This window comes from Tiliqua scincoides, chromosome 5 (genome assembly GCF_035046505.1).
Source record: "Tiliqua scincoides isolate rTilSci1 chromosome 5, rTilSci1.hap2, whole genome shotgun sequence".
NCBI lineage: Eukaryota > Metazoa > Chordata > Lepidosauria > Squamata > Scincidae > Tiliqua > Tiliqua scincoides.
Window position 1 is genome coordinate 80,808,276 of NC_089825.1, and position 17,820 is coordinate 80,826,095.

Below are 17,820 nucleotides of genomic sequence, written 5' to 3' on the forward strand. Positions count from 1 at the left end.
TGCTTTGCTTAATCACTGTGAAACATAAAAATAGTTTAAGTTGAATTTTTAATGTTTCTCAGACCAGTGGTTCTCACGCATTTAGCACCAGGACCCACTTTTTAGAATGAGAATCCGTCAGGACCCACCAGAAGTGATGTCATGACCAGAAGTGACAACATCAAGCAGGAAAATTTTTTAACAATCCTAGGCTGTAATCCTACCCACACTTACCCAGGAGTAAGTCCCATTTACTATCATTGTTAAAAGAATATACATAGTAGCTATGGTAACAGACCATAGCAGGTCTGTTAACATTTCCCCAAATGCAGTCACATACCATGGGAGCATCAAGTCTACTATATTAAAAATAAAATATTGAAATGAATGGGGACCCACCTGAAATTGGCTCGCGCCCCACCTCGTAGGTCCTGACCCACAGTTTGAGAAACACTGTCTTAGACAATTTCAAGGCACTGAATCCAATGGTAATCTTAGTTTTTTTGTATCCTCAAGACATTTCTACCAATCAATCAAGTGTAGATGGTCTCCTCCTCTTATCTGCAGGTCACTCAGGGGTCAGGGCTGTGGTTTTTTTTAGCAATTCAATGCAATGTTCAATTCTGTTGCTTTAAGGGGGGATGGTACACAGTACTACATAAGCACCTTGTTAGTGTCTTCAGAAACAGTGGTGTGACTCAGATTCTTTTCCCCCTTTCAATCAGGCTCCAGGACAAGCTGCAGCTCCTTCTCCCAAGCACCATTCCCCAAGTTTTACCCCCAACTTATCTGAGACTCATGGAACATTCAGCCAAAAACTCATGGTTTTTGGCTGAAAACCTGTCCTCGACTTATCTGGGAGGTTGCCTTATAGGCGAGTGTCTGCGGTGTCTTATATTTTGTATTTGTATCTATCCTATTGCCTAATGCATTGTAATACACATTTGGCGTAATCCCAACCAACTTTCCAGTACAGGCATAGCTGTGCTAGTGGGGCATGTGCTGCATCCTGCAGTTGGGGGGGCAGTCTTGGAGGCCTTCTCAAGGTCAGGCAATGTTTGTTTCCTTACCTTGGAGTTGCATTGCCCTTACCTTGATTCTGGAAAGTTGGTTAGGATTGCACTTATTGTCTAATACAACTACATAGTATAAACTGTCACTGAACTATTGATGCTATGCCAAAAACAGCAGCATTTTTGAAATCCTTGCACCAAAATGAATAAAGAAACATCATAATATTCAGATAAACACAAAATTGTTTCAATTTTGCTACACTGTGTTATCTTTTGTAAAATCAAAGCCAGGGGCAAAATCATGCCAGCTACAGGAGTCCCATTCTTTGACTTGCGAAAATCCTATTCTCCCAACTCCACCCTTCTGTGAAGTTGCCAGATCTTTGTTGTGTCCTCACAGTGCAATCCTGCATGAGCAATTGCACCTGTGCTATCAAAGGAACCAGGGGACATCTTGCAAGTTTAATAAGTTGCAAAAGGTACTGACCTCAGCCATTATGCTTAATTCCACACTCAATGCCAACATCTGTGAGGGTGTGGTACAATCACAGAATGTGCACAATCCTAACTTCACTTACTGTTGGATAAGCACACAAGCCACTCCCATACATCTGGACCAAGAAGACAGAGCTTCAGGTTCTCGGGGTATGGCTTAAACTTCCAACCATCCTTTTTTAAAAACAAATTAACTACTACACCCTTAGTAGTCAGTAGGCAAAGTTCCTTGCAGCAGTGCAACTGTCTTCACCCACTAAGACATACCTAAAACCTTTGAGAGCTCTGTCTCTGGCTGCTTCTCCACTGTCAGATACCTCTTCCGCAGGAGCTGCTTCTGCAGTGGCAACAATGATTTGAGGAGCTGTTCACTTTGGATCTCAGATGGTGGGAGGACAATGCAGTAGTCCAAGAAGTCTTCCACGCTCTTCACCAGATCTTTCCGGCTTGCTGCCGAATAGGCATCACTGCGGAACACCTGCCCAGGAAAGAAAGAAAAATATGAAAATGGGGGAAGTAATGTTCACTCTGGGGGATTATCAGGAGAGGCAGCTTCTGGAATGCATTTTTATGACATCTTCCTGCATTCCTTGGTTGCATTTTTACGGCTAGAGGTGGAGCATGGGAATAAGGACAGTGCTAGTATCAGGTTGTTAGGGGTCTTGAGGCAAAATCCTCCATTGCCCTCTCCCATGATAGCCCTACCGTTGCACTGGTACTGAAAGGTTAGGGGTCAGGTGGGTTCACAACCTGTGCCCAGTCTAGCCAATCCCTTACACTATCCCTGAACAATGAGGTATCCCATCCTGACACAGTGCCTGGGCCACTGGCCACTTTCACACATATAGTTTGGTTTAAACACTCCTAGATAAAATAAATAAATAAACACATAGCATACTGTTTTAGACAGAAAAAGGTTTCAGTAATGAAACGGGAGTATTGGGACTAATGGGCATGAAAAGGAAATAAGTCAATACCTTTGTCCGAGTATTATCAAGAAACATCACAGAAATGTTATGACTTCTTCAATGAAGTACTAACTTCTACATGAAGCAAACCAGGAAGTGGAATGCTGAGCAGGGATAGCAGCTACCTTGTATAAGATGATCGCATGGGCTCCATGTGATATTTTCACTAGCACATCACACAGACATTAGCTCATGAAGACACACTTTAGGATTATTGCAAACATGTCAGTCATTCACCAAGTTGCATGCACGCATGACGTACAAACACACACAATTGCCAAGGGCCACAACTCTGATAATTGAGATTCAGATGTGAAGGTCTAAGTCACTCCACACAAGGGTACAAGTGCTGAATAATTTTCCATGTTCCTGTAGGTACTTATTAACCCTCAGTACAATCTCTGATTGGCTGGCATAGCAGTGGCATAGCTAAGGGGCTGCAGGGGTAGCAATTGCATCGGGCAACAAGCTGAGGGGAGAGCAACAAGCTGAACTTGAAACTAGTAGCCAAAATTGTGAAAACCTTTGAATGTACAAATAATACCATTCTGTTATATATCATTGGAAAGGTCATTTAATGCAGAATGCAATGAAACAACCCACATTGGAATATCTGTATTCTATCAAAAGTTATGGCCAATTAACCAGAAAATGAAAACATAACTGCCTTATGGAACAAAAAGTGGATTTCTTTAACTCAAAACTGACCAATGAGACTGATTCTTCTGAGAGCCAATGAGGTGTTATTATGATACAGCATGGAATGGAACCAATAAGGTGTCAATATGAGTCAGCTTTCATTTCCACGTATCATAATACAGTTGCCGCTGTTAACTAGGTAAAGAGGCACTTTTCAAGTGGTGTTCCTTTTATATTTAGCAGGGGGAGAATAACTGTCCCTCTTCACCCCAGCACAGTGTCTCTAACCAATATGAGGCACACATTTCATTTACAGTATTTTCTTAAATTTGATTTCATTTTGGGAGGTGGGGCTACAAAGTCTTCTTTGACCATAGGTAGCAGATTCCTTAGCTACACCACTGGTTGGGAGTGACATAAACCCTTCTTACTAACATTCATAAAGTGACTAGTGCAAATTTCACTTCAGCCATTAACTCATTGGATAGCTAAAGAAACTGCGTTTCTCTTAGAATCAATCACTTCATCCACTATACCGAGACATACTTCTGGCTACTTTATAGAACTGTTATAAGCATTGCTACAATGATGTATGTGAAGAGTTTTGAAGGCTGAAAGCTCTGTATAAATGCTAAGACTTAGAATTATTCCTTGGTTAGGTCAGCCTTGGTCCCAGGCATTCAGCCAGGGGTATTATAGGATGCCTTTGCTCCCTTCAGTCTAGGCCTGCTGAATCAGACTTTTCTTGCCCTTCTTTGACTATTACATGGCAGGGAAGCAATAGTTCACTGGCTGGACCAAACTCATGTTTATTTAACCGCCTCACCACAGCAACTGACAGATTAACTCCATCAACCTAGTCCAGGAATGTCAGTGCCAGGTGATGGGAGGCCTAGGACAAAGTGCTGCACTGGGGCCCCAATCCTCCTAATGGAATGTGTGACGGCTGGAGACAGCAGTCTAGAGCACTACTGGCGGCCTACCACCCAGATAAGCCCTACACAGGATTCAAGGGGGCTTTCCTGGGTAGCAGGATTACAACTACTGCCATTTAAAAAAAAAAATTAAATGTGTCCACCCCATTACTGAATCACAGTAATGCACTGATGGTATGAGTGCATTGCATTGCGAAAAGAAAGATGGTGGCCAATGCAGGCACCATAGATCCTGTTCTGAATTTCTGCTGATGCTCCAGGTAGGACACTGGGAGGGCTCTTAGGGCTGGACCACAGGCCTTCTAATGATCCTGGGCCACTGCCCTATGCCCAGCTTGGCCAACTCCTGATGCTGTCCCTTCAGCCCAGCCATCAGCACCAGGGCTGTTTCCAAATGGGCTCCTAGCTCTTGGCCACACTGCTGACAATTCCTCTTTAAACATTTCTGAAGAAGATAATTCCAAGGCTTTCCCATGCAACTCAAAGCTATGGCAGGGGTTGGGGGGAATCCAACTTACCCTTTCAGACATCATTGTTGAAATGGCTCTCCCAATCTCAGGGTAGTCGGTGTGGGGGGAATCTGGGCCCAGAACCACAAAAAGAAACCTGACAGGCACAGGGACCTCTAGGACAGAATCCAGCTCCACAGCATCCTTCAAGCGTACAAAGGCCAGTGTGGGGCGGTCCAGGAAGGTGGCACAGCCTGAAGGAAGGATGGATGGGTATGGGGTGTCATTTAGGGGCCTTGTCATAGGAAGAAAGAATGAGGGGCAGAGAGAGAGAGAGAGAGAGAGAGAGAGAGAGAGAGAGAGAGAGAGATATGAGACAGAAGTGGAGAGATCCAAGCAGAGGAAAAGGGGTGGAAGAGAATGGGAACAAGGGGAGGAAATGAGAGATAGCAAAGTGAGCAAAGTTTGCCATCAAGTCCTCACAAGCTAGATAGATGGTCATATTTTGACAAGCCATCCAAGACAGAGAAGCAAAGCAGTATTTATGCTATGGACAAATATGGCTTCCCCTGCCAAAATGCATAAGCTAAGCAAGAACCAACAGGCTTCCATTCCCTCTCAAGCCCAATACAGATTATTATGTACCTTGTAGAAGGAAGGGGTTATATCCCATGTTGGCCTGGGCCAAGCTAGCCCTGCCATTAGGCAGTGTGAGGTTGCAAACTTGGGGAATACAAAAGAGTGGCAAACAGCCAGCACTGTTTGGATTTTCCACATCCAGTACCAAAATATTTCAACCCACCCCAGCTTGCACATATGTTTTGAGTCCGCTTGAACCTTTCATATTATTTATGGTCATTTTAAAAGGAAAGAGAGGAGAAAGTGAGAAGAAAGATACGATTGAGAGTGGAGAACAATTTTTTTGCTAGTTTTTTGTAGCTAATGAGGCTAGCATTGTCCACTAAGAAGCAAAAAGCAGGCCCTGACAGTGGTGTAGCTAAGGGGGGGAGGGTACTATTGCCCTGAGTACCATGGCTTGAGGGGGTGTCTTAGAGGCCTTCCTGTCTTTTGGAGACCTCTAAGACACCCCCTCAAGGTATGGTACCCAGGAAAAGTTACCCAGTGCCCCCTGGGCTAGTACCCAGTGCCTCAGAAAATTCCCAGTGCTCCCCCCAGACCTCAGAAGTCCTCCTGGTAGTCTCCAAAATTTTCTGGAAGTCTTCTGGTTTTCGCCAAAAGTTGGAAGTGCCTTTCAGAGGCCTCTAAGATGTTGTATGGGGGTGTTAAAATTTGGGGGGATGTTATGGGGTGTTAAAAATGTTGTCCCTCCACTTCCCCCTTGGCTACACCACTGGGCCCTGGAATCCAGGTCAGTATTCCTTATTTTCTTTTCAATATCTGGGGACCTTTGGAGTCAGTCTCATTTGAGGCAAACAATGTTTCATATCCTAAGCTACGTTCTTTTTTTTTAGCTTCTAGCACTGGAAGCACTAGAGAGTCATTTTTTTAAGGTTCCAGTGCACTCGGGTCGCATTCGGTTCCAGCATGCTAGTCACGCTAGAATTTCTCCGAGCGAGTTCAGAGCTAGAAACGATGGCCGCCACCATGCTTACATCACTACCACCTAGTTTCAATAGAAACAAACAGAGGAACCTGTCAAAAACATGGTGGCCACCATAGTGTATGGAGTGTATGGAAACAACATGGCAGCAACCCTACAATTGATTTTAATGATGGGGTGCTATTTTGTCATTTTAAAAATAACTGCGCTGGAAGCATGCTAGCATGTTGAAAACGTCATTTCCGCATTTTTTCCTAGCTTAAAAAAGAAAGCAGCCCTAGTGTGACTTCTGCTAGTGCCAGATAACCTTGAATTCAGAACCCCATAGGCAGGCGAGTTCCTCCTTCCTAAGACACAGGCGTGTCTTGCTGGAAAGAGCTTTCTCTGAAAAATTTACCCATGAGGGTTGATTGGTTTTTGTTGACCCCAGATCCCCATACAAGACCACTGACAACCCTGAACAACAGGCAATCTTGTTTCTATAGTGGCTTTTGCCCTCTATTCTTCATCAGCCCACATTTACACAACTCATGTAGGTCAAAAACACAATGCTGTACTGCCTGCACCCTAAGAACGCATAGGAACCTAAGCTGTCACTCAGCAGTGGTGGCCTCCAGGAAGTTCACAGACCTTCCTCTGTTAGTCACTGCTGCATGGTGGTACAGCACACCTTAACAGGGGCTGTGTTAATGGTACAATCCAATGCATGCATCCTCAGATGCAAGTCCTTTTAAGTTCAGCAGGGTTCACTCCCAAGAACGTGTCTATAGGACTGCAGCCTTAGCCATGTAAATTAGGGTTCCCAAATGGTCAGAACAAAAATGCTTTTCCTGTTCTTGAGCCTTTAGCAAGAACTTTATATATTCATGGCATAGAGATTAGCTTTATAGTCTGCAAATGCCTACAGATCAAACTGCTATTAACAACAGAGGAAAGCAGTTCCTTAAAAAGTTGGAAACTCTATTGTAAAGAAGTCCCCCCCCCAAAAAAAAATTATTAGCCTGTCATTTTTTAAACTAATTTGCCTGCCCACACATACATTTATGGCACACTGACATCCTTGCTACTTGAATCTCCTTCAACTAGAGATTCCTGAGATTTAATCTTGGGCATGCACAGTACATTTTCTCCAATTTAGCTATGGATTCTCTTCAGCTTTCTCATCACCAAATCCCTTTTATACTCACACATTACAAGATACTTACCGACTAGAACCAAAGTGGCTTCTGCTTCAGGTGGAATCTTCTCTAAAAGCTGCTTCTTGAAATGGTTACTGCTTGGCTCTTCCTGTAACAAAAAGAATAATAGGAGGTTAATCCACCAGTTTATTTCACAGCTTGTGCTCTGCTAGTGCCCTCAGAATGGAGGGCTTTGCTACTGCCCTCCAAGAAATAAGAACTTTTAATTTCAATACTCAGTTGCTTGTTCCTCTAAGTACTCAAACTTTCATTGCAAGCTCAAGGCAAAAACTTGAAGATTTGTATTTGAAGTGTTGTATTGCCTGATCCAGTCCCCTGTATAAACATGTTCAGAATTATTCTGCATGTTTCCTTTGGATGAGAGAACATCAATGCCTTAGGGTGTCAAAAATTGTTATTGATTTACAAACTGACAGCAGACTGTGAACTCAGGCCTCAGATGCTGAAGGGAACAGGAGTGAGCAATATCAGCCCCTGCGATTGGCTGGCAGTCTGAAACCTCTGGAGCTGGCTGGAGCCACATAAATACCTGGAACTTCTGCTTTTGCCTACTCAACAAAGCAGTGCATTCTGCTTGCTACAGCTTCTACAGAGCCTCCAAGCTACACTGCTTATTATCTTGGGAACCCTGAGTTCAACTTTCAGGTCTAGATCTGAGTGAGGTCTCCTACAATCCAGGCTTGGTCCCAATATGTAGTTGACTTGCAGTTGACATGCCTGGTAGATTCTTGACATCTCCCCTGTTTTTGCAGTGCCAGGCACCCTTCAGGACCATACTGCTGGTGCCTTCCATATTTGTTTTCTATAATGCAAAGTCCTATAATGCGAAGTTTTCGATAATGCAAAGTAACAAGTAGGGAAACATGCCAGGAGTCTGAAACTCTGGCAGCAGGGTCAGGTGACATGTTTTCTGCAACTGAAACAGCTTTCAGGGAGAGGAACCGACTGACCCAAGCCTTGTTGCTCTACAGCAATCTCCCAACAATGACCAGAAGGGAAATGACAGCCAATCAGCTCCAGAGGAATCAGGTGGCCTGGGAACCCATAGGTTTCTGGTGGCCCCATAAAAACTTCCGTGCGCTTGGCTTTCCAGTCTGAGCATAAGCATAAGCCAAGCATACTCCGCCTCGTCCTCTTGTCTGATTGCTCTGGAACATGACCACCAGTCTTGCCTTGACCACTTTGGCCCTTTGGAACACCAACTCTTTGCTATGGAATCTGACCACCATCTGGTTACCTCAGACCATACTGGAACCTGACAGCCAGAAGTATATCTTGAGTGGAGCCTGAGGAGCACGTACCCTGGATGCTATGCTGGGGAGGCATATGACTGCTCCCACTCAGTCACCTGGTTCTCCCCAAGCTGAGGCGCTGCTGGATTTGTGCACCTCATTCCAGTTTCTGTGAAGGCTCCCAGCCTCTCCAGAAGCCGGAATGGGACACATTGCTGGGTTTGCGTAGCCCACCCTCTGGGGAGTACCAGGAAGTGACATCATGACATCACATAGCATTGCGGTCAAAATGTCATGTGACATTGTGACATCACTGCCCCTGGCATGAGGGTGAAGTGTTACGCCTTTTCTGACAGCACATTGCATTTTGGGTAAACTAAGATAGCAAGTGTCAGCATGGCTCCTCTGCCACACTGCTAAGGCAGGGAACCCACAATGGCATTTGACCCAGAGCTCATCTAGACCTGGCATTGGCACTAGTCACAAAGTTTGCAGGTCTGCCTTAAGTCTGGTGAGGTTTACTTGGCTGAAGACTAAAGGAGCAGGGCCAGCTCTCTCCCCTTCTAGGGTGCCTCCCACCAGCACATTTATCATCTATTTGCACTTGAAGAACCAGAATCAAGAAAAACTCTGGGATACTGAATTTGTTTGGCAAAGCCATTGTCACACACCACGACCAAGCTCTGGTATAGAAGGTACTGCAGGTAAACCAACCAGACCAGCAAAGACATCACCTGAACATCCATAGAACATGGCAAGTTGCAGCATCACCAAAGTTTGTGTTGTTTGTGTTTGTTTTGTTATAGGAAAGGCAGGATGTAAATCCTTAAATTAGAAGCTGAGCTTCCAGGTCAGATTAGCTCTCTATACAAGGGGATACCGTCCCCCATTGCCAATGCTGATGTTTCTGATCACACAGACCTACTTCGTCCTTGCCTTTTTCTCTACCTCACTTTACTCTATGAAGTCTTGCCTTATGATCTAGATCTTACCCCCCTGACCTGGGAGCCTAACAGATATCCTGCAATGACTGCAGTGAATGTGATCCTCCTCTTACTCCATGTAAACAATAAGCACTCCTTGCTGAATATTTCATGCTAGTGTTTGCATATGTTTTTACAAATGTGACCTGTATAGGTGAGAGCTACAGGTAGCCATATCCTCCCTAATCCAGACCTGGAGAGTGTGTTTTCCAACACAGAGTCCCTGAAGTCAGCAACTGCAACTGGGGGCTTCAGCAAAGCTGGTGTTAGAGCAAAGGCTGGAGCTGAATCCTGAATGCAGCTGCAGAAGATACTAATCTTACCCAACCAAGTGCAGCATACCAGGTTTCTCGTAGTACTGACACAAGGCGTAACCAATCCAGAGGCTTCCTATACTGCCTGCCAATTGCAATGGCCACTTTTGCACCCTCCCTTTCTGTGTCTGAAGAAGGCTCTGAGGCCTGAGTACCACTTGGTTTCAGCTTCTGGCCAATTCCCAGAATTTCGGGCATAGGATCTCCAAGGCAGGTGCTTTCCTTCTCTGAAATCCAAGCCATCCTACCTGCTCTGAGCCAGACGAAAAGGTCTTCATCTCAATTTGGTGATGTTCCTGCAAAAGCGGCTGGGCCGTGCCTGAGTCTTGGAGGTCAGCCTCCCGTTGCAGCCGCCCTGGAGAAATGGTGTCAAATGAAGTTGATTCATCAGGGTGGCTGGACAAAGAAATATAGGATAAAAGAAACAAAGAGAGCATTGGTGGGGGAGAGAAAAGAAGAAAGACTTAATGCTTCAGACTTCCGAACAAGAATGCATCCAGTAAATAATTCATATCAATAAATACTTTATCACCGGTATGGTTTCATTCACAGACAACGGATACATGTGGAACTGTCAGAGGAGTTTAGAGCCGATGTTCACCACATTCAACTTCCTGCTGATTGGGCTGAGTTAGGCACCTGGACTAAAGTGGCACCTGTTAAGTCAGCGATTTTGTCATCTCATGGCACACTGAGAAGGCACTAAAATTGTCAAAGCACACCATCATTTTTTTGACAATTGACAAAGCACACCATGCTGCTGGTGGAAGGCTCACATTCCCCAATGGCCTTATTCATAAATGACCCTCTTATGGTACACCTGTAGACCATTCATGGCATACCAATGTGTCATGGCACACTGGTTGAAAATTGCTGTGTTAGTAAGTGATGGTTTTCTTATATTTAGCAGGTTTCTTATATTTATCTTATATTAAAACTGTCCCTTTTTAGCCCTGGAAGAGCTTTTCCAGGAGCTCTTCATTTGTGTCTCTTTGGGGGTGAAAGACACCCTGAATTTGCCGCCCTCTCCATCCTGTTGATCCAACCTGCAGCACCTTGCTAAAATGGATGGACCGCCCTTGCCCACAGGCCACCTACCCCTAGAGCACAGCATAGCAGTCTAACAGCCCAGTTCTATTGGGCAAAACCACTGGCATAATGAGCATTTTGCCAGCAAAGACTGCCTTATGGCAGTTGTACACACATCTCCAACAGCATGCAAAGCCCTGGTGGGGAGGCTGGAGCAGCCTGGTGTGTGGCAGCAACTCTGTGAAGGCTGGCTGACCCAGGTTAAGCTAGCAGACAAAACAGGACAGAGTGGGGGGAGGGTAGAATGGGGCAGGGGAGGGTGGAACACGATGGCAACAGGGGCAAGGAGGAGGGGGGATCAAGCCCAGGAAGGGGGTGGCTTTGACAGCAGTGGCTTCCCAAACCGATCCCACAACCCAAGTCCACATGGACTTGTGCCAGCAATTTCACAGGCACAGGTCTGAGTAGACTTGTCCACACCTTGAAGGCTTACCCCTGTGTAAAGGAACAAATGTTCCCTTACTTAGAAGAGACCTCCAGGACTGCCCCTTCTGCAGGATGCAGCACAAGCCTTTTTGGTGCAGCTGCATTGGCGGGGGAGGGAGGACGCATTGGGGTGGAAGGCTGCAATTCTATACAAACTTACTTGGGAGTAAGCCCCATTGACTTACGTCTGAGAAAACATTCTGGATGTTTCAGGATGCCCTTCATCCTGAATTTGGGAAGCACTTTGTTAAAAGCAAGCAGAAAGTTCTACACTTCCTTGTTTGAAAAAACCATGCTCCTTGGGCTTCTGCTCTTGTATGTGTGTGACAGACCCTGTCCCAGCTTCTTTGTGGTCAGTTCATAGAGCCTGCCTAACCCAGCATGAAGCAGAAAAGGATTCCCTTGATTTTACTTGGCTGCTGGGAGCCAGGCCTCCAATTGGGGAAACACCACCCTGCAGAGCAGCACCAAAAACTGATACCTGTGCTGAAGTAAGAGGGTTCTTAAGAGCAGCTCTCTGTCCTCTGGCTTGAGCTGCCCTTCAAGGATCATTTGGTCAAGCACCTGATTGGTAATTCCTGCTAGGCTCCTCTCTGGAAGGTCTAGAAGGACACATCCTAGAGATACAGAAAGAGAGAATTTATTGACTAACATCCACCAATGTACTATATCCTCTCAATATAGACACACAATGGGAAGAAAAAGAGTTATCTATTTTTACTGCCACTAGTGTAACAATAGGGGTGTGTGTGTGGGGGGGGGGGTACATACACACACACTTTATATTATGAACTATGTTGTCAGGGAAGGATTATCCTCCCTATTGTCACTATTCCAATAAAGTTCAAGGACCACCCTCAGTTCCATTTTCTGTTCACTTTACAGGGGGAAAAAAGCATGAGGACTGATTACAGATCTCTAATGTGACAACTAATTTGACCCTAAGTAAGAACACCCATCAGGCCAGGAAAGACCAACCTGTATCCTCAGGATCCCACACAGCTCTCTAGACAGCAATGCAAAAGGATGCTCCCCACAAATGATTGGGCTAGATCAGCAGTTCCCAAACTGCACATTGTGACACCCTGGGGTCCAGCAGGGAGATCGCACCAAACAGCAGTTGGAAGCTTGGTGCAGCAGAAGAGCTCCAGTGTGTGCAAACTACATGCTGGGAAAATCCAACCTGCCTTGGCCTCCTTACTACTGTTTGGAGTGGCATGTGATGTCTCAGATCCCAGAACTGACTAGCGATGATGTCATTGCCAGTCACTTCCAAGGAGCTGAGTGCTGTGAATGCAGTGCATGGGGGTGTCGCGAGTCCCAACACTTTAGGAAGTGCTGGGCTAGATAATAAAGGTGGTTACAGCTAGCCTTAAGGGTGATCACTTCCCTGCTATAGTGCTCAAGTAGTCATGCCTGTGTAACCCTACAAAACTGGGGGAAACAAGAAAAGATACCTCCTTCCCCTGATGGCAAAGCCCCACTATATAGACATTTTTGCAAAGTGTTTTCTTTGCAAGATTTGCACAAAGACATATCCATTGTTTTTAAAGGAGATAGATTAGTTTTCCCTATAGCAAAAGATTCTCCCCTCTTCAGAAAGGCTCCCATTCCCCCACACACTGTGTGAGAACAGTTAGTACAAGGAATGAAAGGGAATGCAGGAGCATTGGGTGCTCTCACTACACCATCATCTGTATGTAGCCTGAAGGCCAGTTCACGTATGGGATGTTGCAGATGCAATGAATGTGATATGACAATATCATACAGACATAAATCCTAGCATTAGTTTCCTCACCTTTGGTAAAAGCCCTGCGCACGTCCAAAAGGCTTTGGAAAGAGAGGTACGAAAGGTGAGGTCTGCCCCAGTGCCCCAGCTCCTCAAAGTCCTCTTCCAGTTTAATCCAGTGAGAAGCCTCCAACCAGCGAAGCTCATTGTTTTTGTCCATGATCAGCCTGTGAAGCTCCACATATGCCTGGGGAGAATGGCAAATGTCCTTTACAAGGCAGGCAGAAACGCAGCAGGCAAAACATTTCCCACCAACACCGAGGTGGAGTAAGCAACAGCTTAAATTATGCCAAAACTATTAACTTATTTAGAATAGGACTGCATGGGCACAGTCTGAACAGCCTAACAACCATGTCCTACAGACCTTTTACAACTGCGGGGCTAGTGTCCTGCTGGCATAAAAGGCCTTGCGATCACACAAAGATTACGCTGCTGCTGGGCTGTTGGAGGTCACTGCTGCAAGGTGGCTGCAGTGGTAGATTCCTGCCACTGTGGACCCTGGACAGTTCCAGTACAGGTAGGCTGGTGCAGGGGGCAGTTCATGGGTGCGGAGGGGAGGGCACAGAGAGTAACTGGGTGGGAGAGGAAAGAAGTCATGTGTCGAGGGCAGGAGGGGGTAGAGTCAGCAGCAGTGACTTTTGCCAGATCCTATCCCCCATTTTCCAACCTGACATGCTCCTGACTTGCGCCAGCAAAATGGATCAGATGACCAACTATGAGGTATTTTTTTATTTACATCCTGATGGCTATCCAACTGCACCTTCCAGCATGCAGCACATGTTCCATTGGGATGGCCACATGCTATAACATGGTGGGGGCTAGGATTGGACTGTTAGTCAAACGCAAATCTCTCTGAGCCCCGAAAACGTACCTCATGAGCTACTCGGGGAACTGCTCGGTGGGAGGTGGTTGGCTGGGGAACCTGCTCAGTAGGTGATGACAGGACCTCAGGCACGGAAGAAACTGCCAAAGAGAAAAGGAATTTGCTTGTTTATCACTTTTACATTTCTGCTCACAGTTCTTCCACAAAGATCACAGTGGCATGAACATGGAGTTATCCCATTGTATGGTCACCACAACCCTATCTGTGAGCTAGGTCAGACTGTGAAATAATTACTAGCAAAAGACCACCCAGTGAGCTCTGCGAGGGAGATTTTGAGCCCAGGTCTCTGCCATCCAGGTCCAAAACATTTCATACATCATACTACATGGCTTTAATGAGTTTGATCAAGTTGCGTCGTCGGTTTCCAGACTCTGCTCAGCTTCTTGTACTGTGGATGTGTCCTAGCTGTGTGATGGAAAGTGTGTTTGAATACACCTACACTATGTGCAAGACCACAATTTTTTTTAAAGGCACCCTTTTGGAGAAGGGGGTTAGCATTGTGCATTTGGGAAGGCGTAGGGAAGAGAAACAACCACACACACTGCCAAGGCCAGCCCATCAAGCAGCACAGGTGGCTCCTTGAGATGACAAAATTCCAGAGCAGCATGCTAATTTGGGAAAACACACCTGCGCCCCCCCACTCCAGCCCAGGCTTATATGGACTAGGGTAGGCTAGGATGGGGATCCCCCATGCAGCAAGATGTGCGTGACAGAGGGACAGAATGTTCATTTTCACCTTGTGAGACAAAATAGTTGGAACTGAACCTGCTCTCGGTTGCCAACTGAAAAGTACCACAGGTCAGTCATACTCTCAGGTCTGCCTCCTACACTTTTAACATGTACCCTCTATCATCTGTGTGGGGGAAATAAAAGGAACACTGGCGTTCCAAAACACATAATTTCAAATATACGTGAGAAATATGGGCGCGCACTGTAAGGAACTCCCAATGGGACTTCTCATGCATCTAGAACCCATATTGTCTTCACAATGTTTTAAGTGACTCCAGTTCCAACATTTGTAAAATGGGAACAGAAGTTAGTTCTCTCTCTCTGCTACTATGTAATGTTGCTGGGTGTGCCAAAAAGGTGACAAGAATAAATTGACAGCTGGAGCTGAAGAGCAGCACTATCTGGGTTCGGATTCCTTTGAAGGAGAAACAGAATGGGAGTCTTATGCATTTTGTATTATTTGCTTTATTTACAGATATACACATAGAGCATAGGTAGTTGCAAGTGTACTCCTATCAGGCAGCACACCTGCTATTCCTGAAAATGGTAACACCACAAGAACGCAATGTGCACAACCAAGAGTTATTCAGAGCAGGCAAGAAACTATCATCAAATGGGGTCGAAGTGTACACAGCACAAAAGCATGTCAACAGTGTAGTAATTGTAGCAGTAATACCAACAATAAATTAGCATCTTTATTGCAACATATTAAATAGTCCCTGAATATGTTCCAACTGCTTACTATAATATTTACATGTTATCTCAGAAAGACTTACTACAGACCCGTACGGCTGAGAAAGAGAAAATGGTTGACCAAAGAGATCGCACCACTGATTCATGTGAAAGTGTTAGATTGCACCCTTTCCTGGGAGTAAGCCCCATTTAATACAATGGGACTTACTTCTGGGTAGTCTTGACTAGGATTGCACTGTTAGGCATTAAACGACATCTTTGTTTAATTACAACTTGAGTCGGTAACATAGTTCTGTAGGTCATGCTAAATGCCCTTCATTTCAAAAAGGGAGTGAAGACTTGTTTTTTTAAAAATCATACAGCAAGTAGGAGCAGCTGGCATTTTCTGCCACAGACATTGGATTTCACAGATTAAAATCAGCCTATTAGTTCTGCATATTTTGCCCAGTATATTAGCATTTCGGTTCTTAACCCACAGATGCATAGGATCACAGGGGCCAAAAATATTTGTGTGGGACAGTCAAGAAGAGAGTGTCATTGCTTTCATGACCCAAGACACCTAAACTTTCTGGCTACCAGTCGCACAATTGAGAGGAGAGGGTCATTGCTTTTGTGCCCGGAGACACCTTAAGCTTTCTGCCTGCCAGTTGCTGTTAGTATATGTTGGTATGCCCTCAGGGCTTTTAAGTGGAGTGGAGGGGTAGACTGAAGAATGAAAGAACCACCTCATTGAATTGGATCTAAAACTCCCTGGTCCTGAGTGCCTTTGGGAGTTTCCCTTCCAGGGCAACAGCAACTTGGGGTGGGCAGTTTTTGCTGATTTTTTTTTTTTATTAAATTAGCAGCTCTGGAGGTGGGGAGCAATCAGGCTTGGGACTGCAGCATGTATGTGAGGGGTATTTAACCCCTGCATACCCAGCAAAAACTGCCCCTCCCAAAGCTGCTGTTGACCTGGAAGGGAAGCTCCCAAAGGTACTGAGGACCAGGCAGCTTCTGATCCGATTCAATGAAGAGGTTCTTTCATTCTTCAGTCTTCCCCTCCACTCCTGTTTAAAAGCTCTGAGGGCATAACCAGAGGCAACAGTGTTAGCCCAAGATCTTCCATTGCCAGTTGTTGCTGAACCACTTTGAAGCAGGGTGGGGGCATTGTCAAGTAGAAAAACAGTGGGCAGCATATGAGTGCTGAAATGTTGCTCTACCCACCATTTTGATTCTCATAACCTTTCCTCCCAGTCATTTTCTCCCCCAGCTGGGCTAATGTTCACTGTAGGAACCCAGCCGGGGAAGTGGATGAGTTGGAAAGGACATGGCAGGTGGAAGGAGCACTCAGCATTTATTTCAGTTCACCTCTTTTTTTGCTTGAAATCTTCCTGCTTCCCCAAACTTTACAGCTGTGTTGTTCTGACCTACATTTGTAAAATGCTACTATCTCATGCCTAGTTTCACCCAAAGGCAGAACCAGCTATCCACCAGTTTCCCAATGGTTCAGTTTACAAGATCCAGATTACAGTGTGCCACAAGGAGAGCTGAAAGGTGTCTGTAGAGTAAATAAGTACAGAAAACTCAAGCAAGTAAGTACAGAAGGCTCAAGAAAGTGAGTCAAGCAATATGCTATAGGAATAGGAAAATAACCACTGCCTTGCAAGAGATCCCACACCCAGTCACCAGTCATCCTATTCTAAGAATAATATACTTTATCTCTCTGATGCCAAAAGTGTTACCAGTAAGATCCTGAATGTTGAGTAGAATCCATCTATCAGGTTATCCTGAGGGAAGTTATATTGGACTGTAAATTCATGTTCCCTACCCTAGTTGCCTATCTCTGTTTATGACAATTCCAGAAACTTCAAAGAACGCAGAGAGGTTTATTATTATAATTGGACATTGCCTAGGTGCCCAATATCAGTTTTTATTTGTTGTGTTTGATCTACAATATCTAGAAAGGGTGTGCCCCGTTTACTTGTTTCATTTAGGACCCCCCCCCCAAAGAAAGACCCTTAGGCATGACCCTATGAATTGTTAGTGTCAGATTTACTCCTCACTGTTCCCTGAGACAGTACCGCCCTCTTTAAGATGGAACATTTGTAACAGATGTCCCAGTTGCGCCCACCACAACGATTCAAACTGAGGAGAACTCCAACTTCAGTGCGTAACCCAGGGCTTCATTTATTCCAGACCTGGATCTGTTTTTCGGTGGCAGAGCAAAACCAAGAAACATACGAGGTAAAAAGAATAAAGTGTCCCAAAGAGATGCAGCATGCATTTCCTTCAGCACTGAGTCCTCACACAGTGTCCTCAGAGAGTAGGAGGACCAATTTCCAGATTAAAGGTTGGTATTCCCAGACAGGTTTGGACACCAGCACCTGTTTTTCTATAAAAGTAGATACTGCAACCATTGACTCCATGTCCCAAGCTCTGGGAATTCTCAGCTACCTTTCACACAT

At 45.2% G+C, this 17,820-nt stretch overlaps 1 protein-coding gene across 4 annotated transcripts in view; it reads right to left on the minus strand.

The window, feature by feature from the left end:
* Positions 1-17,820, minus strand: part of SLC4A1 (solute carrier family 4 member 1 (Diego blood group)) — a 50,005-nt gene that overhangs the window by 18,998 nt on the left and 13,187 nt on the right. For all 4 annotated transcript variants that reach the window (XM_066631315.1, XM_066631314.1, XM_066631316.1 and 1 more), the window contains 7 exons: positions 13,943-14,034; positions 13,081-13,258; positions 11,764-11,899; positions 10,016-10,163; positions 7,245-7,326; positions 4,548-4,732; positions 1,755-1,965 (listed from right to left, as the gene is read on the minus strand). In XM_066631315.1, the coding sequence (XP_066487412.1) occupies positions 1,755-1,965; positions 4,548-4,732; positions 7,245-7,326; positions 10,016-10,163; positions 11,764-11,899; positions 13,081-13,258; positions 13,943-14,034 (1,032 nt within the window). The remainder of the gene's footprint in view (positions 1-1,754; positions 1,966-4,547; positions 4,733-7,244; positions 7,327-10,015; positions 10,164-11,763; positions 11,900-13,080; positions 13,259-13,942; positions 14,035-17,820) is intronic.